A 25,892-nucleotide genomic window follows, 5' to 3' on the forward strand; every position below is an offset into this window, starting at 1 on the left:
TTCCTCTAAATCTGGAAATAAAAAATATCATATTCTATCCTTACATACAGAAATCTTCTGTAAGATTTCGAAACAATATTGTGTTTTATAAATTTATTATACGTGACTTACAACTCCTACAGATGACTTATAAAAGGATTGATAACAGGCAGTTTCAAACTATGCAGCCTGTATATAGAAAAAAAAAAATCCCCTTATTATCTCTGAAAAAGTAATGTAGCATTTTGATACAGAGTGTGTTTTCCCTCCAGATAAATACAGTTGATCCTTGAACAATGCAGGGGATGGGGGTACCATCCCCCTCACAGTCAAAATTCTACATAAACCTTTGGACTCCCCAAAACTTAACTACTAATAGTCTACTGTTAACCAGAAGCCTGACTGATTACATAAACAGTCAACTAACACACTCTTTGAATATTCTATGTATCATACACTGTATTCTTAAAGTAAGCTAGAGAAAATATTAAAATCATAAGGAAGAGAATATACATTTACAGTACTATAATGTATTTATTTAAAAAGATCTGCATATAAGTAGGTTTGCATAGTTAAAACCCATGTTCAAGGGGCAACTGTAATTGGAAAGATACTTTAAACAAATCAGTAATAAAAACATAAATGCATTATAAATATACCCATGTTATAAACCATAGCATAAAGTCTAACCCTCCAAAGGGTACACTTTCTTGTTCATTAAAAAATATCATATGGGGCACCTGGGTGGCTCAGTCGGTTAAGCATCTGACTCTTGATTTTGGTTCAGGTCATGATCTCACATCTCATAAGTTTGAGCCCTATGTCAGGCTCTGCGTTGACAGCATGCAGCCTGCTTGGGATTCTCTCCCTCTCTGCCCCTTATTCATGCATGTGCACGTGCTTGCTCGCTCTCTCTCTCTCTCTCTCTCTGAAAATATATAAATTAACTTTAAAATCATAGTCATACATATATTCTACATCAAGATTCATTTTATTTTCTCCACTATATAAGTACTTGAGAATGACATTTTAGTAGTTCTCTACCCCTTTTCTAACGCAGAGCATTCAGTATATGAAAACTAGTTTCTTAGTTTTGTCAGTTGAAATGTGATTAGATAGATAGCTCTTAAGCTCCACTCAGTGATATTTATGTTCAGATTTGCTCATTCATTCATTTCAGTGCATTGGTCAAACACAGAATGTAAAACCTGGATCTTGTTACTCAACTTATTGGCAAGAAGTTTGGGGCAGTCCGAAATACTGTCTGGTTTCTCCGGTAATGACCTGTAAGGTTTTGCTTTGATTTCACCTTCATCAAACGTAGGTTCAGAAAGCACAGACTCTGAAAAGGCTTTTCTAAGATTTTCACTCTCCTTTCTGTTTTGCCTTATGGATTCTTCTTCTTGGAAAATTTTCTTTACCTTCTCCAGCACAGTATTAACACAGACTGTCTAATAATAAAAAAATGTGTTGAAAAGTAAAGTTTCTTCTTAAGCTACTGAACTTTCCAGTAACAAATCCAATAAAATATTTAACATAAAGCCATTAATCTACTTAATTCTAATAAAGAAGCGCTTCCTTTCCTGGCACATGATAAACATCTAGAGATTGCTTCCTTGTTCTAAATATATTACATCATAAGCTAGAAAGAAAATTAAAGCCTGGTATACTTCAGTAAAGACAAGCTTTCCCTCTTTTCCCTTCAATTCATTAGTTGTCTTACATCTTTACTCCCTGATTTAATTAAGCTCTTTTATTCTCCTGAATTAAATGAAACATTTTCTGGGAGATGAAATTTGTCACCAAACATGTTAATATCTCAAAGTAGGTTTTTGTTTTTAATTTTTCCCCCTAGACTTTGCTTATACCTATGTGTACAATTGGAAGGGCATTAACATTTTAGAAAGAATTTAGTAACCCAGTGGAGCAATGATTTCTAAACAAACACACGATCCATTTTCCCTCCAAAAAAAAAAAAAAAAAAATGCCATTCAGTACTTTAAGAGTGTCAAAACAAAACACATAGAGAAATATAACTTTGAAAATCGAGAACCACTAAGAACTATATCCAGTAAACTTATTCTGTAAGTTTACTAATGAAGATGATGATGCCTAGTGTTTAAGACAAGTAACAAGAATAATGAAATCCACAAATATGAGAATACCTAACCAGCTTATTTTACCAAAGTGATGCCTAAAGCTGACATAACAGGCAATAAGCACTTTGAAGATTTTCCTAAAGAGGGTAACGGAGAAAAGATCAAGGGCCTTAGATTGACAAGTTTTTCCTGACCTCCTGCCTCCTCCTCTCTTGGCCTGCATCCCACTGATGCTTTCCTTCACTTTCCTGTAGTTAGTATGTAGTCACCTGACCCTGTTCTAGCCAAAAAATAAAATAAAATATGTCTGCTGGGGGAAGGTCAGGAGGGATTTTTGGAAGTTTTTCTCCTATATAAAAAGGAAGGCTCTTCATCTTTTCCTCCTAATTTGGACAATGATGTAGATAGGATGCCTGACCATGAGGTGACAAACCTAAGGATCAAAAACAACAAACAAGGTAGCAGAAGAGAAAAATGCAAAGGCCCTGGGTTCATGATGACATTGTAGATCCACTGTACAAACCTGGGAACCACCTAACTCTAGACTTCTAATTAACTGAGATATTTAAATGTCTTCATTGATGAAGGCCCTGGTAGCTATTTTTTGTTACATGCATACAAGTATATCCCAACCAAGACCTATAAAATTTTGAGGTCCGTCACTTTCAGCTGCAAACAGCTTCATTCATTTATCCCCATATGTGATCATTTTCTATGTATGCCATGCTGTGAAAGAAGATTAGGAAGCCCTGTCCTATTTGATGTATTTCTTCTTCCCTCACCTACAAAATTTTATCTGTGCCCATTATAACCACTTCTACCCCAGTCTCCAAAAATGAAGGGTCTTGATCAAGATCAGTATCTATGTTTCTTTTTAACCTATAGCCTACCTGTTCTCTATTAATAATCCCCTGCCTTTTCAGCCTCTCGTTCTTGACTGGCTCTTCCCCTGCAACTTAGAATGTGCTCCAGTATCTTCCATCTTAAAATTAAACATTAAAAACCCCTGGCACCCTGTTTCCCTCTTGATTGCTATATATGCTGGTTTTTCTTGATCAAACCAGAGTCTCTATTCATGGCTTCCATTGTACCATCTCCTCTTCACTCTGAAACCAGCTTATTCCTGTCCTCCTTATCCTGTCGCATCACTGAAATAGTTCTCAAGATGGTTGGCTCCAACATCTTTTGTACTAGATCTAGACACTTTTCACAACTTTATTTTACTTGACTTTTTCTGTTTATATTTGACACCTAACTGCTCACAACTTCCTGAGTCTCTATTTCCTTGACACTTTTTCTCCTGATTCTCTTCCTACTTTTCTGATTATTCCTTTTTTGTCTCCTTCGCAGATTTGCTCTTAGCTCACCGTAAATGTTGCTATTTTTCACATTTCTTTTGACTTTCCACTTACAGACTTTTCACTTTTTCCACTGTGGTTCCATACACAGGGCATTAACTTCCAACATGCATGTTATTTGATTTCAAAATCATAACTCCAGCCCTGACCTCTCCTAGACGTTGGGTTGGCTACATGACCAATCATCAGGTCCCCCAAAATACTGTTTCTTTTACCTACTTAGAAAATTTGTAGCATGACAAGTCATGTGGGATGATTTCAAAAGCCTTTGAGAAATTAGAGTTTAATTTTGGTGTTAGTCTAATTTGTTTTAGTTTTACCATATCTATTTCATTCCACCCATTTTTTGCAGCATTTTTGCATTCTAGCTCAGTTGGATGTCATTTTTGCATGATTCACATTTAAGATATTGAACATTTCTCAAAAGTTTTAAATGCTTGTAAAATATTTATAAGTTCAGTTATTTTTAAAAAAACTATGAATATGTTTAAAAGTCCTTTTACTTTTTTTTTTCGATGATGTCTTGGCTCTTCTTGACCTTTTTCATTCCCCTCTAAATTTTAGAATAAAATAGTCAACTTACACACCTGCTGATATTTAAATTGGGACCACAATGAATCTATAGATTATGGGAAAAACTGAATCTTTAGTATTGTGTGTTTCAATCTGATAAAAAATATTAACAAAAATATATAAGATCTTGAACAACAAAAAAAAACCATAAGAATTATTGAGAATTTAAAGAAGACCTAAGCAAATAGAGGGATAGACCATGTACAAGGATTGAAGGGAGGACTTATTCTACTAGTTATCAAGACTTATAAAGCTCTTGTAAATAATACAATATTGAATCTAAGAATAGAAAAATAGATCAACTGAATAGAACAGAGAGTCTATAAACAGACCTGCATATATAAGGACACTTGATATATGACAAAAGAAGTATTCTGGGGCAATAGGAAAAGTACCCACCCCCCCCAATAAATTGAGTTGGATCAGTTGGATACCCATGAAGGAAAAATTTGTTCCTTACCTGATACCAATTCCAGATGGATTATAAATCTGAAAGTGAAAGGTAAAATAACAAAGTTCCTAGAATATATCAGGAGGAATAGTTTCATGACTTTGGGTATAGGTCAAGATTCCCTAATTAAGACATAAAAAGCACTTAACATAAAGAAAAGATTAATACCTTGAACTACATTAAAATTAAAAACTTCTGTTTTAAAGACACTGCTAAAAGAGTGAAAAGGAAGTCATTGAATAAAAGAAATAACCAAAAGAGGGTTTATTCCTAGAATATATTTTTAAAGTACAAATCAATAATAAAAAGATAGAATAGAAAAATAGAAGACTTTAACAGAAATTCACAAAAGAGGATATCCAAATGTCCACTTAGTGCATAAAAATGAACTCAATCTCATTAACGATCAAGGAAATGCAAACTAAAGCCACAATGTGATAATACTACATATCCACAAGAATCGCTAAAATGGAAAAGACTGACAATACCGACTGTTTGGCAGTATCTGCTAGACATGAACATGTGCATATTCTGGTGGTCCAGTAATTTTACCAAAACGTATGTACAAGAATATTCATAGAAACCATATTCACAATGGCCAAAACTACAAGTAATATAAAATATATAATAATAGTATATATTATGTAACATATTATAATTATATATTTATATTATTAATATATTTATGTAATATATAAATATAATGTTACGTTTATATAATATAAACTATATATTATAGTTATAATATATATTGTTATATATTATATTATAATGCTATGTAATATTAAATTCATATATTATATAAAATACATCATATTATATTATTATAATAATATTATATTTATATAATATTCAATTCAAACCACAAAATGGATAGTGGCACATATATTGAATACATATATGTTCTATGTATATACACACATATATATATATTTCAACAAATGGAATAATACACAGCAATGAAAATCAACAAACTACTACTATACACAATAAATCTCATAATGATAATGTTAAGCAAAAAAGGACAAATATAAAAGAATATATAGTATATTATTTCATTTATATACAATTTACAGAAAACTGTATTTAGTGTTAGAAGTCAAAATAATGGTTACTTTTATATAAGAGGCAAGGGATTTGTGAGGGGAACAAGAAAGAAGCTTCTAGAATGATGATTACATTTTGTTTCTCAACGTGTGTGTGGTAGGTAGATTAATAGCTTTTGTGAGAATTCATCAAGCTGTGTAGTTTTCTTTGTGTGTTATACTTTTTTTAAAAAAAAATTTAAAGGTAAGTATAAATGACAATGATTAAAACAAAATAACCCCTTATAATTTATAAAACCCTTTATACTTTTGTCACACTTTGTAATGAACACTTTTGAATTACAGCACTTGTAATTCAAAATACACTAATATTTGTATTCCCCATATCATGGACCTAATTGATGGAATGCTGAACTTTAGCCAACCATGGCACAATGGCTGAAACAAAACAACCATAGCTAAGTGAAAGTAAAACCAAAACATTTTGAACAAATCATAATAAACATTATAAAAATAATTTTAGTTATTTAGGCAAATTAGTTTTTGGTGAATTGACTTGGGTCAGAAATGGGCTGACTTTACCTCAGAAAAGTAATTTTATTTTAGAAGAGTAAATTTTTAATGTAAAATTGTGTAACAAGAGAATAGTACCTTGGTTTATGAATTTATAATATATATCTATATCTTTAACATACATGAAATAAGTATATTTACATCTAGATTGTAATAATTTTCTTAACTCACCAAATAAATTAGTGCTGCATATGAAGCATACATGATGCTAGTTAAAGCAGTCTTTGCTGGAAAAGAAATGATTTCGAACAAAGAACCCCTTCTGACCTGCAAAAACAGAAGAGTTTTCTTATTATAATAAAAGTTTTCAATGTTACAATGTTAAATTTTACCATGTTATTGTAAAATGAGAATTTCAATATTTCTTTCCAAAAAAAGTTATCTACTGGATCTATCTGGATTTTTTTCACATTCTGAAAATATTTTGGTTTATTTTTCTCTGTTTTTTTTTTTTTTTTTACAAAAAGGTACTTTGTTTTGCTATGACAGATCTATAAAAACCTATGAAAGATCTATAAAAAACCTTGCATTTCCAAAATCTAAATTACTTTAACTTTTTTACATTTAACAAGTGTGCTCACTAGAGGGTGCCACTGTGCATGTTGTTAGAAAAACAGTCTTTTCTTTGTTCAAATTCATGTAATCATCCTTTACTAAATTATTCACCTCTTCATTAAGCAAGCAGCAATCGAAATACTAAGGATTTCCTGCAGATTAATGACCTGCTTGGAAATGTTAATCATGAGACTGCTGAAGGCCAGCATTAACCTTAGATGAACATTAAGCTTCAGGGAATGCTCTGTGCTCACATCCAGCATGCATTTGGAAACAGAGAAGGTTTACACCAATAACGAATTTGTCTCTCAGATGTTTCTAGCTTCAGGTGGTAGCTGTCCCTGCCTCAAACATAACAGAATATATTTAGTTTAAGGGAACTGTACTCTCTTCTAGGTCACCTCTGCTGCCTTGAGTAGGATATGAAATGAGGACATTAGGAAAAACATTCCTTTCCCATTCAGCAGTGTAGTGGCAGTTAGCCATGCTCCTCTGAGGTAAGTGCCAAGACACTCAGTGGCTTCAATAACTCCCAAAGGTACAGGCTGTAGCTAATAAAATCGTGTAAATACACAGTAAAAATGCATACAAACTAGAAAGAACAGCATGTATGTGTATGTTATTTAAAACATTGAAAAACTGGAACAATTGATAGCAGGACGGTTAGGTAAAATAAGGTGTATCCACTTAATGGCATATTATAGCCTTTTAAAAGGTGCTTCTGAAGGATGCGTAATACCACTTTGTTGAACAAACATTTGTATGGCACTGTGTTCTATCTAAGTGCTTGTAGTATCTTCAGTATTCGCTCACTGCTACCACTGCGGAATGAAGAACAAAATTGCCCATCACAATTTACCTTCCTCTCTCCCTTAAGTGATTTATGGAATGCTGACGCCAAGAACACGCTCTAGCCTACTAGTTGAGAGATGGAGGTGGGGGTGGTGGGGAGGAGTTCCTTCTCCTTCCTTGTTTTCCAGGCCCGTACTAACTCCTAAATACAGAGACAGGTAGGGGGAGTTTTAGCCCACACTCTGTAAGTCAGTCTGGAAAACTTCCCAGAGTTCCTGGCTTCTGGAAAGAGTTTCCAGGAAACAAAGCAGCTGCTGCTCTTTCCCTCTTGCTAGAAGAATCAAATTGATAGTGTGCCTTTGAATCCCACCATTAGGCTACAGGGAGACAAACATACAAGTAGAGAGCTGATGTTAGGAAAGAAAACAGATACGCTCCAACAAAATGCCTCCTGGCAGAGTAAAAGATTCATGAGTACAGTGGGGGGTCCATATTCAATAATTCGCAGGCCATATACAATAAAAGTAAAAGTGGCATCTGCATGCATGAGAAATTACCATTTCTCTTTTTTTCCAGATTTTTGTCCTTCACCTAAAGTAACTAAAACTGATTACTTTTCAAAGTTTCAAAATAGATTCTATATCTGATATACGTTATGCTTCTGAATGATGAATCTGTATATTGCTTAAGAGTTAGTTTTTCATCATTTTAATGCTTTTGATAAATACTTGCTATTCCCGTAACAAATCATTCCTGTGGAAAATACATTTCCTCCAAAATTTATGTGGCTACTGGCAGGTAGCCATTTTTCAATTTTATGATCCACTTCCAATACATGTTTTTCATATATAAACCATGCTGTTTCCTTTTTGGCTTGTTCTAAGCAGGAATAGCGTATGATAAAACAAATAAACAGGAGTCCTTTCTATATCAAAGGTTTTATTTAGATTCCCTCAGCCATTTAAAAAAATTTATCCTAACTTATTATATTAGTTTTATTTGCAAATTTGAAAGCATCTTGATATCAGTATTAAGGCCATATATTTGTTTGAACTTTTAATATTAATGTTAATATGAGTGTGTAAGATATTTGGATATATAAGATATGTGGATAGGTTATATGGTCATACTAACATATCAGATACATGGATATTTCAACAGTAAAACATTTCGATGTTTAATGAAATTTTGCCACATAATTTTGCCTCATCTCATTAAAGGAGTATCTGTGATTATCTTATTTTCAGTCATACTGAGATAAATCACAAAAAAACAAACAGTAAATAGTTTAGAAAATAATAAAGATCCACTTAGATGACCTGAAGGATAAAGAATCACCAGGCCCAACTTAGTTTATGTTGCTCAAAACCACCTTGAAGAAGGATATCCAGGGGGTAATGGGGGGAAACTTGAACCCCATGATTCACAGGTTAAGTGTTGCAAGAAGCACTGACTGGTTAATAGGTCCAGAAAAAAAGTTTGGAAAAGCTACATGACCATGTCTTTGCTTGAGTAAAACACAGTATTCATGAGCACGGGGAAGGCTCCTAGCAGTGCACAGTAAAAAAAGCTATTTGACTTTGTTTACCCAGTATTAATATCCTCTGTAACATTGTTTTTGAATAAGATCTTACTCACATAGTCCTATTAAAGCTCAAATGTCCCAACTTCTGGAGAAGTATGTCTTCAAGATTCTAAGTAGTCTACTTTCTAGGAATTGTCCTTTCTCCTCAGGTCTTGAATTATACCACCCAAGACTACCCCATAGGCCCACTGAAGACCTGTAGAGATTCTTGATATTTTTGAGGTTCACACATATTTCTTACACAAAATATGTGAAGTTTGAATTTAACCCCCAAACTGAAGTCTACCTTGAAGGGTTGGGGATGAGGAAAAGACTATACTTAGAAAAGTGTCTGATCTTCATTCTGAAAAAGGGAACACAAGTTCACTTGGATCCACATATATCACAGGCATTTTAGATGCCGCGGGTTTTCTTCCCCTTTGCCTGTATCTTGCCTACACCACTTCACAGTGCCTACACTTCATCTCTTAATGCCACTATAAGGAAGATTCTATCATAGGAAGAGCTCCTGGTCCTGTGGCCCTGCACTGCCCTGCCAAAGTCAACAACTATGTCTGGGAGCTGACGTGTCTTGGCTGGTTATTGAAGCTGATTATCTAGGTCACTGCAGCCTAAAGCAGCTGCAAGTTTTACTCATCCAGACAGTTTACAAGGCTAAGCAGATGCACCATTCCATAAGTACTGATGCTAGGGATGTTGAAAACTACCAAGAAATATCTAACCAGAGTTTTCCATTCCAGAGGTCCTTTTAGGACTAGCAGATATCTTGCTATAATCTCAACCCTGCATAACCTGGAAGGATTTGAGGAGCAACTTGACTCAACACCCCACCCATAAAGACAGGTGCAAAGGAAGTCTCTTTCAACAAGATGGCCAGCTGGAGAAGGCAGACTCGAACTATGTGCTCATGTTACAAAAGCCATGGGGATCTCTTCAGGTCATTTGCATCAATTGGGTCTTTGGATAGTTCATATTGGGCTCAATATCTTTGAATATGTTAACATATATAAGACTTACTCTAGGTCTGAGCACAGAACCAGAAAGTCAAGGGAGCTCCTGTAACAACATTCATGCTCTAATTATCTTGAGGAGACTATTACTGTATGCTTCATCCCAGACCACATCAGAAGGCTGAAATACTATCCTAGTCATAGTCAGTGTCCTAATGAAAAAATGCTTCTCTATTATGTGTTCTTGAAGGAGTAATCTGACTGGCATTCCCAGCTACATAATATCCAACAAGAGTATTGGTAGAACCATTTAAGGTGCTCTATGTACAAAAATATCTTTCTATCATTAATTATCCTCAGATCAGTGACAAAACAGAGCATATAAAGAGGATCTTTAACACACACTTTCAGATTATCTAGTCTGCTTATCTTCCTACATAAAATGATGTCCTCCATGCATCAACAAGCATATCCCCTTGCATAGCAATTCCAGATTTCACTCCTTTTACTTCTCTGCACACCAGGAAGTTCTACCTTGACACAGGCAGCCTGGCAATCCTTGAAGGAATTCATGCTGGAATCCACTCTGGGTAAGCTAAACTCTGTCACTATGGAAAGACAACCAAGCAATGTATATACCAGGGCTGGTGTAACTCACTCGTACTATGCCACTTATCTCTCTGGTACACTGACACCATGGATATACTCCATTCACAGACCAATCCATTGACCTCCATCACACTTCTTGCGTTACTCTGTTGTTACTTTCACTCTCTAGGCCATTGTCTTCACTATTCATACTTCTATTCCCTCCTCACTGAGACTTTTATATTTGAGATATGTTGTTTTCTTGCTTGTTACAACTTAATTTCCTCTCAGCGGCAATTCTGATTCTCCACCCTAACTAATACATATTATTGAAGTATAGCTTATTCCTCATTCCTAACCCTCGAGGACCCTGGAATCTCTGACCGAAGGCTGTTCCCACTTGTCTCACTCTTGCTATGTGGAACTTCTTACCTTTCCTAAATAAGTCATGTTCTCTCTCACCTTAGCATCTTACTATATGATGTTCACTTCTGGGAATAATTCTCCTAGTTCTTCACTTGGTTAATATCTCCTCCCTCAAGATCTGGTATTATCTTCTCGAAAGCCTGCACCAACTACTCTTTGGAATTACATGCTCCTTGTTGCCGCTTCCAGAGTACACTTTGCACTCTCTGATTATGCACTTACTACACTCCACTGACACTGCTTATTTGCCTATCATCCCCACAGTCCACACAGGGAAAAGGCAAGACATCTATGAATCCTAGTATCTAAACTAGTGATCTTACATGTCGATTTTCAATAAATATGTGTTGAATAAATGGAAAAAGTAGAATAATAATTCACTTACTTCCAGAAAGAAATTTAACAGTCTTCTATTAAAACTCATAAAAAAGATACTAAGCAAAGCTGAAGGATATCTGCTTCTAGTAGTACGGCAGACTGAGCTAATGTGGAACTCCCCCCCCTTCCCCCACATACCTAGAAATATTATATAAAATCAAACTCCAAAATGTAATACAAGACTGCGTTTGGAAAAAAAAAAAAAAAAAAAGAAAAAGAAAGGAAAAAAATAAGGAAGGAAGGGAGGAAGGGAGGGGAAGAAGGAAAGAAAGAAAGAAAGAAAGAAAGAAAGAAAGAAAGAAAGAAAGAAAGACTGATTGATTTCTGGAGTGCCTGGGTGGCTCAGTTGGTTTAGCATCTGACTTGATTTTGGTTCGAGTCATGATCTCATGCTTCATGGGATGGAGCCCCGCATCAGGCTCTGTGCTGGTGGTGCAGAGCCTGCTAGGGATTCTCTCTCCCTCTCTCTCTCTCTGCCCCTCCCCCTCATGTTCTTTCTTTCTCTCTCTCTCTCTCTCTCTCTCTCTCTCTCTCTCAAAGAAATAAACATTTTTTTTTTTAAAGAAAGATTCCCTGTGCTAGGAACGAAAAGGTGGAGCGGTAAGTGTGTGAGTATATTGCCCAGGAGGTATGAAAAAGAGGTAAGTGAAAGGAAAACATGAGGAAGGTAAATAGACATAAAGAATAAAATGAAAATGTCCAAGGTATATTGAATAGATATTCCAGAATAAGAGATTAGAGAAAATGAGAAAGAGGCAATATTTGAACAAACAATAGCTAAGAATTTTCTAGAATTGAAGAAATTATCCTCAGATTCAAGAATCACTATGATTCACAAGGGAAAAGCATTTTGACAACAGCTAATACAATTGAAGATGTGCATCCCTCATAACCCAGTAATGCCTCTTCTAGATGTACCCTTGGAGAGTATCTTACACACATGGAAAAGGAGCCATTTACAAAGGTGTTCATTGAAATACTGTTTGTAATAAAAACAGTTGTGGGATACCACAAACAAAATAAAATAATAAACCATAGCTACTCATATCAGAAATGTTGAGTACAGGTGCCTAAATGGCTCAGTTATTTCAGTGTTTGGCTCTTGATTTTGGTTCAGGTCATGATCTCATGGTTCGTGAGATTGAGCCCTCTGCTGTCAGCACAGAGCCTGCTTGGTATTCTCTCTCTCCCTCTCTCTGCCCCTCCCCCACTCGCTCACATGCACGCTCTCTCTCTCTCTCTCTCAAAATAAACGTTTGAAAAAAATGTTGAGTGAAAAAAGAAAGTTACAGAAGGATGAGTATAGTATATCATTTATATAAATTTTAAATATATGAAGAATAATAGATGTGTACAAATGTAGCGAAAATATGAAAGTATGCATAGAAATGCTCACATCAACTTCAGGATAATGATTTCCTTTGGTAGAGAAAAAAATGGGGAATGGATTGGGACATAGTTAATTATATTTCTTTTTACAGAGGAGATATCTGAAGGTAACGTTGCAAAATATTACTACCAATTTAAATTTGGATAGGACTTCTGATAAACTACCTTTTATATGTTTTGAAATATTTTATCAGTAAGAATTTTAAAAATTAAAGCTATATTCTAAGACAATTAGAACAAGAGCAAAGGAGAAGAAATTTCATAGGTGTTGATTTTGAAATGATGTCAAAGAGACTGTCACAGTCAGCATATGGACCTTGGACAGGTCATTTACTCCATCATCCTGCTTCTCTCACTTCTTGGAATAAGTTATCACAACTAAGCTCTAAATTTACCTGTGAAATTCAGTGTCAGGGCAAAAAGGCAAATGTGTGATGTTTCTTAGTTCTTATGACTAGATAAAAGGAAACACAAATTCAACTAGAAAGATAGATTATTTTCCTGCCATTGAATCTTCATGAGTATTGGGAGACAATTCTTCCATGGATGTCTCTCATTCCTGTACAGATTGGACCTTCTGAACAAAGCACATGTTTGAATAGGAAACAGTTTTTGAAGCTAGAGAAAATATGTTACTCTGGAGAGATTTAGAAGTGTACTTCCCAAGAGCCTTCAACTTCCCCCTCTGGAGACATTTGCTTCTCTCCCTAAACCTCTCTGTCTTTCTCTCCCTTCCCACCCCTCCTCCCAAGGCTGAGCAGATACACCAACATCCTTTTTTTTTTTTTTTTAAGTTTATTTATTTATTTTGAGAGAGAGAGAGAAAGTGCAAGCATGGGAGGGGCAGAGAGAGAGGGAGAGACAGAGAATCCCAAGCAGCCTCTGCATGGGGCTCAAACCCACCAACTGTGATATCACAACCCCAAAAACAAGATTTGGGCGCCTAATTGACTGAGCCACTCAGGTGCCCCACCAACACTCCTATAAAAGCTGAGTCTCCTAATTTCAGGCTCCTCTCCTGTGATGCAACTCACTATATGCATAGGTGTCATGTGGCTCTCATCACATTGTCCTGAGGGAACTGAGGGGGTATGGGAATGACACAAGACATTGCTCTGGCTGCTGCTTTTGCAGTAGATAATAAACAATCTCTGTCCCTGATTCAAGGGAGTCTTGTGTGTCTGTCAGTCGGTCAGTGTGTGCGTGTGTGTGTGTGTGTGTGTGTGTGTGTATACCTGTGGCAGGCTAATTTGTTAGTTTCAAAAGAGTGTAAAATCACAGATTCTTCTTCAGTTCTAACTTACCAAAGAGGAGCAAAAAGAAAGATTAAATAACATAATGGATAGTGTCTTTAAATGTGATTTCATAATAAATACAGAAATATTCTTCAAAGAACACTTCTTATGTCAATTATACAGCTCAGCGACATTTCTTTCTGACAACCTAAAGATACAGGAATACTTAGAGAATCCAGTAGTTAACAAACAGAAAGCATTTTTTACTTTCTCAAACATCAGGTATTATAAGGGAGCTTTTTATAATGGCTATCTCAAGCAATTCATAATTGAACTATCCAGTTATTTCTGAAAATGTTAAAATCTTTGATTAAAGAGAGATTCCTATGTAATGGATATTGTGTTGCTTCTAGCAATCCATCATCCATTTGCTCGCTCATCTTTTCAAAAGAGCCCAAATTTTGTTTGATGATTCATCCTTTCCCCCATTCTCTGGTCATGTGATCTGGATGGAGCTCCAACCTCCACTGCAGAGAAAAAATAGGCAATCAAGTCCTAGGCCAGTCAGTGCATCCCATTTCCCTGGTTTAGAGGTAAGCCCACCTCCAAGAGTGAAACTCAGGACTTGTCCAGGAATGCTGGGTCAAGGACTTTCATTCTTTGCTGCTCTAATTGAACCTGGAAGGATGGGAGTCCTGGGAAAGCTGCAAATCACCTTGTAGCCATGAAGGGAAAAGTCAGTCTGGGAATGGAGTCTACACAGAGGAAGCAGAGCCAGGAGATGGGGGAAAAGAGAAAAACAGGACCCTGAAGGCATCATTTGAGCACCTATATATATCCTGAAGCCTCATCTACTCTAGATTGTTCAACTATGTAAACTAATACATCTTTCTGGCTTAACTCCATTTGAGTGAGAGTTTTTCTCCTTTCAACAACAGAGTCAAAATGACCCACTCTGGGGTTTAGGTACCAGACTTGCAGGATTCCAAATCTTTTGTAGCAAACATTTAGAATGCTTTGAATAATGCCCAGATGGAAAAACCCAGAGTTCTACACCATAAAGTTTAGAAAAAAGGAAACTGGTCCTGAAAAAGTTTTAAAAGCTGCTGTCCTTAACGAAATATAACAGACCCTCAACAAAACCATGTAGAACATGTAATTTGAAATATACTTGGATGTTGATGGGTCTATCAAAATGAGTTTATAGTTGAATGTACTCAAATATGTTAAGTCAAACAAAGACTTTCTTGGAAACATAGCAAGGTTATGAGGAAAAAGGAACAAAATTATTTTTAAGGCTTGTTATACGATTAGTTTTAGGTTTGCTATAAGTGGTAATTTGTATGCTAATATTTAGGTTGAACCATTTGAAATTTACAGTTTCATATATTTCAGTCCCATAACAAAGTAGGAAAAAAGTCCACATTACTTCCTCTTTCAGATTTACTTTAACCAGAATATATATGCCATATTGGAAAAAGGCCAAACCATTCATTTCTTATCCAAATATTCATGTTTTACATGTAGGACAACCAAATGTGCTACATTTTCATTTTTCAGATCTTGCAATTTCATATCTTGTGCACATGCAGTATTGACTCACCTGCATGTTACATACGGGATGCTTTTGTGCATTAAGCTCCCTCAGCAAACGATGCGATATGTCCCTTAATTCTAAAAGTCTACAAGCAAGTTGAGGCTGCAGAAGTTTGGCCACTGATTTGGAAGATCTGGATATGCTGCTTAATCCTTGAATTAATGTTCCTCGGTTGATCTTCGCTAGAGCAACAGCCATTCTGATTTTGGATGGGTTTCGCATGGGTTCTCTTTTCTGGAAAATAAGCCTCTGAAAAGTGACTGATGTGCGATTCTCCAGTGGATCATTAAAATCTACTTCAGGCCGAGACCAAGTACCGCATAACAGTACATTATGCATGGTCCTATGCATATACTCAGTGTCCGATAATTACATCCCACCCCATGTACCTAAATCTTTGAATAAATATATGATTTTTGCCTTAGCATAAATATCTAGAATTTAAGTTACTAGCCAAAAGATCTAAATTTTTCATTTTTCTCTCTGCATTTTTTATTTTTGCATTGATTTTTTTAAGGGCACTTTCAAAAGCAAACAGTTCTTATTCAAATATTATTCAGTGTTTGAATAATTCAAACAATAATTCTTATCCAAAACTGTTACAAATATTTCTCCAGTTTACTTTAAAATCTTAAGTGATAATGCATACATACATAATGCATTGTGCAATGTAAGAAAATAAAATATCCTATATACTAATAAACGAGCTTAAGGAACTTTTACTTGTAAAAACTTAAAAACTTCCATGAACATTCTGACGGAAGAAAATTGTGGCATTAGCAAAACATATGACATGTAGATCTTTCCCTGCTGGACCAGAAGGTGAACCACAAGAGAAATTACTTACAATGCGGTTAGACTGCATTCCAGGCAACAGGCAAGTATAGTTGCCATTATTCCTTTAAGTAATTTTATGGGCTATTCTGGCTTTTTTGTATGTGACTTAGGGGAAACTAATGGTTCATAACACAAATAAGGAACTTTGAACCTCTATTTATTGAGTCTAAATATATAAACACAAAACATCTTTTATACGGATTTTTTTTTTTTTTTTGGTCTACAATGAGCAACATGCATTTGTTGAAGAGCTAAAGTACTATGTATCATTTTTATGCATCAACTTTTGTGCATCAACTTTAAATGCATCAACTTTTATACTGAAGAAATAATTTTATTATTGCTGTTTTTGTCATTAAAGTTGAATACTCCTTTTACTGTTGAGCATTTGTCATTGGAGATAAGCAAAAGCTGTTCTAGCCTGTCAATGGGGATGTATTTCTGCAGATCTGGTGTCTTATTGTGGTTTAATCTGTTAACTTTACTGGGGTGCCTGGGTGGCTCAGTCAGTTGGGCATCTGACTTTGGCTCAGGTCATGATCTCAAGGTTCATGGGTATGAGCCCCACATTGGGCTCTGTGCTGACAGCTTGGAACCTGCTTCAGATTCTCTTTCCTTCCCTGTCTGTCCCTTCCCCTCTCTGTCTGTCCCTAACTTGTGCTCTCTCTCTCAAAAATAAACATTAAAAAACTTTTTTTAAATCTGTTAACTTTACTGAAAAAGTCCCATTAGCCTACCTTTTGTCTCAACCCTTCTAGTCAATACTAACAGTCCAGAAAACAATCTAAGTTGCGGGCTGCTAGAATTGCTGCAATTCCAAGCCAATTTAGGGGAGAGAAACCCTTAAAAGGAATTAGGTGGTGGGTAAAATAAGCAAAATCACACACAGGTGCTATCACTTGATATTATAGCTAGGTTTCGAGCACACCAGGGAGAGAAACCACAATTATCTGCCATAGCCAAAGCTCTTGCACATACAGATTCAATTTCTCTTGCGATCTTATGCTTTGCTTCGCTGATTCTTCTTCCCGACTCCTCCTTAAGTTGGAGCAGCTAGAATGTCTAGTTTTACTTCTGATTACAGTTTACTGTGTTTTCTCTCATAATTTATAATCATAAAGTGAGGCATAATGCCAGGGCAAACAGCAGTGGGACATGCACACTATACTGAAATTTCATCTAATAGTCATTCAGTGTATTAAGGACTCTAATTTTTGCAGATGCAAGACATTAACATTATGGAGCTTCCCTCTCTGTACTTTGTGCCTTTACAAAGTCTTGGTGATCTGTACTTGTTGGCCTGGATTCACTGGCTTTATTCGGATATTTCTGTTAACTAATCTTGATTCATTCCCCCAAACACTATACTAGATTGATCTGTTCAAACTTCTCCTCTTTTATAACATTGCCTTTCTAAATATTTTCCTCTGTAGAGAAATAAGTCTATTTGTAATTGATAAACTGTTAATCAAAATTCTCCTGTAGGATCATATCATTTGAATTTGAATATCATTATAAATACAGCATTTATGATAAACGGTATTTTAAAAAAATTCAAGTGTACATTACAATAATTCTTTAGTGCCCTTTGCATATTTCTCCTTTCAGTATTGTCATAAATTCAGAGCTTTTTCCAACAGACTCAACCAGTTCCTAATTAATATCATCTTTGTTTCCCTTTAATGCTGAAATAGTTACAATTTGATGACTTTGCTTCCCTTCATGATTTTTTACATTGCTTTCCTTTTTCAAAACTTTCAGTTACCTCTGAAAGAAATATTACCTCCAGCAATAAAATGTTTCTGACCCTTTATTTTCCCCTGACACAAAGCATACAATCAACTTGTTCCCAAGAAGACCATTAATGCTTTTAAGAATAGTATTAGAAACCACAGGGTGCCTGGGTGGCTCAGTCAGATAAGCATCTGACTTCAGCTCAGGTCATGATTTCACGTGGGTTCACGTGGGTTCACATGGGTTTACGTGGGTTCGTGAGTACACGCCCCGCCTCAGGCTCTGTGCTGAAAGCTCAGAGCCTGGAGCCTGCTTGGGATTCTATGCCTCCCTCTCTCTCTGTCCCTCCCCCTTGCACTCGATCTCCCTCTGCCTCTCAAAAATAAATAAACATTAAAAAAAATAGTATTAGAAAGCAAATCTGGGTACTGGGGTGGATATAAAGTGGGGTTTTTGTGACTCTGAGAATAGGAAGGTAACAACAGAGGCTACTTACAGTCCTTTAGACGCAGAGTAAGATGTTCCTCTTTTAAAAAAAGCAAAAAAACAAAAAAACAAAAAAACTCACTGGGGCACCTGGGTGGCTTAGTTGGTTAAGCATTGGAGTCTTGATTTTGGCTTACATCATGATCTCACAGTTCATGAGACTGAGCTCTACATTTGGCTCTGTGCTGACAGCGCTGCGAAGCCTGCTTAAGATTCTCTCTCTCTCTCTCTCTCTCTCTCTCTCTCTGTCTCTTTTGCTCTTTGCCCCTCCCCCTCAAGATAAATAAATAAACATTTAAAAAAATACCAGTTTATGGTAATGATTCCAATTCAGTCTTCAGTGAATTTTTATTTTTTTAACGTTTTTTATTCATTTTTGAGAGACAGAGACAGAGCACAAACCAGGGAGGAGCAGAGAGAGAGGGAGATACAGAACCTGAGGCAGGCTTCAGGTTCTGAGCTGTCAGCACAGAGCCCGATGTGGGACTCGAACCCATGAACCGCGAGATTATGACCTGAGTCGAAGTCAGATGCTTAGCCAACTGAGCCACCCAGGTGCCCCTTCAGTGAATTGTTGAAAAAAGCTCCAGTAAAATATTTTAAAATAAAAAGTTTTTGTCCTTTTGTTGAGCTACCAGCTTTTCCTTTTGTCTACTATCTATGCTATGTATTTTCCTCCCAAACTATGTGTGTAAATGTAAATGTTGACCCCAAATTAAGAAGTGCTCATTTCTTTTCCCTGGGTTGTTTTGTTTTGACTCCTGGCCTAAGCATCCTGGAATTGGTTGCAAAGTGTGCAAGTTTAGATGATTCTTATTGTCATTATCATCACCAGAGTACATTACCAAATGTATGAAAAGAAATTCCAACTCCCCTCACCACCATCACCAGGCAATGTTCATTTATCACTAGAAACCTAGCATCAGTTAATCAGACTGTTGTGAGAGTCCTGCTCCAGATTTCACTATTTGACCTCCATTCTTTGAATGTATGCTGCTTTCCCTTTTTCTTTTCTTTTTGTTTTCTAGAGCCATGCCCATTTCTCTAACATCAGCAGTTTTCACGCTGAACTCCGATTTCCATTACATCAGCTTTTTACTACTCCACATCCAAAAAACCAGCCTGTCAGCAAGTCTCATTCAATTCTTTCTCTGAATAGTCCTAGAATTTGACCACTTCTCACTATGCCCTCTGCCAGCACTCAGTCCATTCTATTTATACCACCTCTTCTCCAGAGTAGTCAAGGAGCCTCTTCAGTGGTCTCTCTCCTTCTCTCCTTGTCTGTTGCCATTCTACTCCTCAACACCTCAGCCAGAGAGATACAAGTAAAACTTAGATCCTATCTTGCTTTTCTTTTCAGCTGCTTCAGTGCCTTCCTAGTATGCTCAGTGTAAAAGCCGAATTACAAATGCTACAAAGGTTGCCATATTTTTACCTCTCTACCCTCATTGTCTTTTTCTCTCCTTTCCTCCTCACTAGTTGTTGAGCTGGTTAGGTATACTCCCACCTCAGGGACTTTGCATTAGCTATGCCATTTGATTCTTCAAAGGTACCAAGGTCTGCTCCCTGGCTTCCCTCAAGTCTTTCTTAAGAATCACTTTCTCAGGGCATCTGGGTGGCTCAGTTGGTTGAGTGTCTGGCTCTGGATTTTTGGCCCAAGTCACGATCACAGAGTCATGAGACTGACCCCTGCATCAGGCTCTGTGCTGAGTGTGGAGTGTGCTTGAGATTCTCTCTCTCTTTCTCTGTTCCTCCCCCCGATCATGCTCTCTCTCTCAATTAAAAAAAAAAGAAGTAAAAAAAAAAAAAAAGGAATCATTTTCTCACTAAGACCCTCTCGGTCACCCTAACTTAACAGTCAGTTGTTTTCCCTTTTCTACCCCTATTTCATATTTCTACTATATTTATTCTTCTTCTTATACATACCATTAACATAAATAAACTTGTTTCTTGTTTTTCTACCTGACTAGGATGTAAGTTCTATGACAGCAGTGTTTTATATCCATTTGGATCACTGATCTTTCCCCAGTACCTAGAATAGTGTCTGACACAAAATAGAGTGCTCTAAATATTTGTTGAAATGAATGAATGAATGAAGACTATCTGCAAATAGATTAATAGAGAGAAATAAATATACCAAATATTAAATTAGAAATCACCTTGAAAGTTTTCAGTGTACAATGTGCTCTGTAACTTTCACAATTATGACAGTGCCATAACAACTCACCAAAAACAAAAATACAACTTAATTATAGAACACTTTAGTTACACTCCTATTCTCATCATATTTAGAAATATCAACACCATTAAAAATGATTTCCAGACATTATAGGTGCAGCCCCAAGAGTTTTGTCCCACATGTTCAAAAAAAAAAAAAAAAAAAAAGCCAAGAGAATTCAGAAAAGTACATCAACAGCTATAAAAATCCAAAATTTAAGTGGATTCTAATATGTTCTATTTACTACTCCCAATTTTATAGTATAAGGCTAAATGCAAGATAATTACAGAATAAAACACATAATCACCTTTAATAATTAAAACCACAAAAATTGACCCTATTTACCACAAAAGATTTCTCTCATTCAAGTAAAAGTTCATCTGAATTAAAACTTTTAGTTCCCTAATTGTAGAATACAGTTTTCACTTGTTCAAATGTAAAAGTTTAATATTTTTAAATCCTCATGAAGAAATCAGTTGCAATTGGCAAGTGTAAACCTTTAAAACTTACTTCTTGCTAAAGGAAGTGGATATTGAAGGTACTGGGATATGGGTTCTACTGAAGAACACATGACTTCAGAAGCCATGACCTCAAGCCAAGAGCCTAAAATTAAATTTTCTCAGCCCCAGGAAGAAAATTTCCTTCAAATCATTAGTCATGAAGAACTATTTAATAACCATTATTCTCGGTATGTCCCTCTATACAAATCCCACCAGACATTTTGTTTGTTTGTTTCAGGCCAACAAGGTGGCCTTTTCCTAAATAAATAAATGCATAAAATTTTTAAAAAGAGAGATTTTAAAAACTAATCATGAAATCTAGAAACTCAATTTAATTTAATCATGAAATCCAACTCAATTAACTAAAGCCCCCTAAGTATTATTAAAACCACTCCTTTCAGCATGTTTGGGAACTATGGATCATTCCCAAAAAAATAAAATTTGCAGCATTTACAATCTGACCTTTTAAAAATAATTTCGTTATCCAAGCATTAGCATTGTGTTCTGAATAATTTATTGTTGAAGTACAAGTAACTTCCATCTGTACAGTATCCCCTAACAACTTGGGTTTCTTGCCAATCTCAGCAACACATTCTTCATAGTAAACTGGTGGGAAAAGTACAATGTAAGTGTTTTGAAAATGAGAAATAAAGTAACTATGCTTATATTCTTCTCTGAAAGAGGTAAAGTTCTCATAAATAAATGACTTTAGTGACTTGGAAATAGGAACTCAGAGTTCTTTCTTTGGGATCAGAGTATCAATCTATTTCACTATTAAACCAAATTTATGGCTCAAGTGATAATGAGGTAAGTCAGAGGGTAGGAAGAGATGAAGGGAGTTGTGAAGAAAGCTGCAACTTCTTTCATTCTTTAGTGTTGGCAATGGTGAGAGAATCACAATGTGGAAGCAGCAAGAGGGGTTTCCAGACCAGTCTCTGGCTTCCTAGGATTCACCTTGAGGCTTCCTCAGGAATCATTGCCACTAGTGTGCTAGCCTTAATCATTTTACATTCTAGACCAAGCATGGTCACCTGCCCATTTCCTACCGTAATATTCCAGAGCATACTCAAGAAAAATGTCCAAAAAGATTTGTCTAAAAAGATTTTATACTAAAACTAGGGGAGTGTAAAAGGGGGAAACAACTAGACGCCAAGTCTAAGATACAGATTTATAGAGTCTGGTTTGCTGTCTGGCGGACCACCATCTGGGTGCCATCTTCCCACTATGTATCCAGATACCTGCACTTCACCATCATCCCTCCCCAAAGTCTACACCCAAAACCCATACCATTGGTTCCGATTTACTTGATATTCTGGGAACATGTTATGCTGTTTCATACTTTTTGACCTAAGTGACACTGCTTCCTCTGTTCCTATCCACTTACCCTACCCCTTTTTTCACTTTGAAAATTTATAATCATTCTTTGAGACCAATTTGAGCATCTTTCTTCCATAAATCCTTCTCTGACCATTCAGAATGGTAGAGCCATTCATTCCTCAAAGATAAATTTACCTCTTACCATGTTCCAAAGACAATTACTTGTTTACAGTTCCAATTGACTCCACTAGATTAAGCTCATTGACTGAAAGAATCCTGTTTTTATCTCTGTATTCCCTGTCCCCAGTCCCAGCCAATAGGAAAGTATTTAGTAAATGTCTGATGCCTGGTGGTCTGGATGAATGGTTAAAAGTGGTTCTAAGATCCCTCCTTTGGAATGAAATATATAGACTTTGGGATTACTATGTTACTCAGAGAGTTTTTTTGGGTATATTTCCAGGTTTTGGCTATAATCCTTATGTTTGACATTGCCCAAACTCTGATATCTGGATAAGGAGGTTATTACTGTACTGTGTAACTTTACAACATATTCTATTCTAACTGTGGTCTAGATGACTAAAATACACTTATCCATTAAGAGCTGTGTACTTTGAAGTAAATTATGTTACAAGATATTACTTTTTCCTGATCAGATATCTTTTCAACCTATCCACTCTCCAACTCCCAATATTTTATCTGTTGCAAATTCTTTTGGGAACAGAGGTTATACAAAACATATGCACATATGCTTTGTTTAAATTGGTATCACTATTTTCTTTCCACATTAAAACATATACCCATACCATATTTATGTTTCTATTACTATAATTCATATCAGTTTTTTCACTGACTTAATTGCCATAGATTTTAGTTAAAATATATCTAGATATGTTTCTGATTTTATATTAAGCAAATCTTAAGCAAATGTAGCAAACTACATGCATTGCAATTGTGGCTATAAAAAGGTTCCAGATTTCCAGTCTGGAGATAGAGTTATGTATCTATCTCACTTCCTTGTCCACCATTTCTCTGCTTTCCATAGACTTACACAATAAGATTTGGAATTTGTTTTTCTGAGACAAAATTAATTTTTTCCTAAGCAACAGGCACTGATCTCAAAATCAAGCATTAAATAATTGGTATATTAAAAATTCAATATACTTTTTGTAATCCTTTTCAAAGTTATGAAATCACATTACCTGATCAGACCGTGATAATCTTAGGATGGTAGGGAATTCGTCTTTAAACTCATCTAGAAGGTCCATGATTATTTTCTGGATCCCCTCGACTAAGACAAAAAGAAATTGGGGTGGGGGTGGAGAAAGCTTAACTAAAAACATTCCCTAAGCACAATTCAAAAGAACATGGGACACTGGGTCCACTTTGTAAGTGACTGGGAAAGCAAGTAAACCCTAGGGAACTTTATTCCCAGTTGTTTCCCACACCCATTATCCCCTTTACAATGAGATTGCATATACTTCTTCCAGAAAAGTTCTTCAACACCTGCCCACATATCCACCCAACAGGTTTGATTGGCATGACAAGTTCTTGCTTGGGTTCCTAGTGCTTGGCAAGTTTGCAGGCCACGGCCACACTTGTCCTACTCTGTCATTTGTGAGGGATGAGGGCACCCTTCCACTCAGGAAAGCAGGCAAGGACAGAACCTACAGCTAGCTCATTGCCAGAATTCTCTGTTACTGCACAATGGGCCTCTGAGAACTTGTTACAGAATCTTCTGAAATCACGCTGGCACTGAGAAGAGGAAGAATGTGTTTGAAGACACATTGAAGGGGAGGAGAAAGGAAAATGAAAAATAAACTGTACTAAGGAGTTCTGCATCATACGTTGAATTTTGACCCAATTTCTATAATGATACCTCAGTTAATGGATCATCTGAAACAAAGCTCCCTTTGAAAAGAGTTGGCATATGCTTTAAAAGAAATGTTTCACATACGATGCCAAGTGGAAAAGAAACACCAGCAGTTAATTCAGAAATACTTCTGAACAGGTTGTTTTTCCTTCACTCAAATAAATATCACTAAGTAAAAGACAGGCAAAATTATAAAATATATCGTTTGTCTTCTTTAAAATACCAAGCTATTTTTTTCTTCTTCATCTTTTTCCCTCCTAGTCCTCTCCCACTTCATTATTTTCCATTTATCAAGTCTAGGAAGAATTTCATGTCATGTGTGCTTGATTACCTAGTTACTATTTTAGTGTGGATGAATTTAGAGTCGATTAACATAAATCCCATTTAAAATTTTTTTCATGTTTATTTATTTTTGAGAGAGAGAGCATGCAAACAGGAGAGGGATAGGGAGAGGGAGACAGAGAATCCAAAGCAGTCTCTGCACTGTCAGCACAAAGCCCAACACAGGGCTCGAATCCACCAACTTTGAGATGATGAGCTGAGCCAAAGTCGGACGCTCAATCGACTGAGCCACCCAGGCGCCACAAATCCCATTTTAATTTAAAGCCTTTATATTAAATTGTAGCTAGACCATTGTCCTCAGCAAGCATAAATCTGTGGGTGCTAGGGGTCTGCTCATAGGAACTGTCTAGGAAATGTTCATCAGAGGATTCTTTTCTTACGTAAAGCCTGCCAGATCCCTGGTTTCGATTTGTCCTTAGTCCTCATCTGAGAACACTCTTCACGACACGCAACCATTTCTCTTAATCTTAGCAGAACATGTTTCCCTCCGTCATGACCCTTATGTTTAAGATAATTATGCCATTAATATTTAGAAACTGCAATCCATTGCCAGAAAGAAAATCTTATTAGACGATGAACACACAGACTGAAAGTCTGTAAGATAATGTAAACCTTTATTTGTCCTATTAAGTTATACGCCTATCAGAATTTACCCCAGGGAACAGCTGGCAGTACCTTCGTTCTCTGGTCTTCCCTGTTCTCTTCTCCACGCTCCTTGGCCCCCTAATTTCTTTTCATCCATCTGCCTACCTCTTGATGTCCTAGCTTCCAATTAGTTTCAGCCAGTTTTTGTTTTCTCTTTTTATCTTTTCTCACCCTTCTAGGCATCCTATGAAATTTGAAATTAACAAATCTATAAGAAAAGCAGTTCTCATGCTAAAAGGCATAACCGGACTCTATGTGTTATGCTAACAAAGTTCTTTGCTTTCTACTGAGTCTCTTCTTGGAAGAGGAATGATGAAAAAAAGACAGGGGATAATGAGATTATCGCAACTTGTCACACTTATTTTGTTT

At 36.1% G+C, this 25,892-nt stretch overlaps 1 protein-coding gene across 2 annotated transcripts; it reads right to left on the reverse strand.

The window, feature by feature from the left end:
• Positions 1-951: 951 nt before the first annotated feature.
• SPATA9 (spermatogenesis associated 9) lies at positions 952-24,335 on the reverse strand. Of its 2 annotated transcripts, none has more exons than XM_042990427.1 (5): positions 24,170-24,335; positions 23,866-23,954; positions 15,581-15,808; positions 6,251-6,346; positions 952-1,430 (listed from the first exon to the last, which is right to left on the reverse strand). In XM_042990427.1, the coding sequence occupies exons 1-5, from the start codon at positions 24,177-24,179 to the stop codon at positions 1,143-1,145; spliced, it is 711 nt and encodes a 236-aa protein (XP_042846361.1). In that variant the 5' UTR covers positions 24,180-24,335; the 3' UTR covers positions 952-1,142. The 2 variants fall into 2 exon arrangements, with proteins under 2 accessions (XP_042846361.1, XP_007078964.2); XM_007078902.2 differs by having other exon boundaries at positions 24,145-24,335.
• Between the last annotated feature and the right edge of the window lie 1,557 nt (positions 24,336-25,892).

This window comes from Panthera tigris, chromosome A1 (assembly GCF_018350195.1).
Source record: "Panthera tigris isolate Pti1 chromosome A1, P.tigris_Pti1_mat1.1, whole genome shotgun sequence".
Classification (NCBI taxonomy): Eukaryota; Metazoa; Chordata; class Mammalia; order Carnivora; family Felidae; genus Panthera; species Panthera tigris.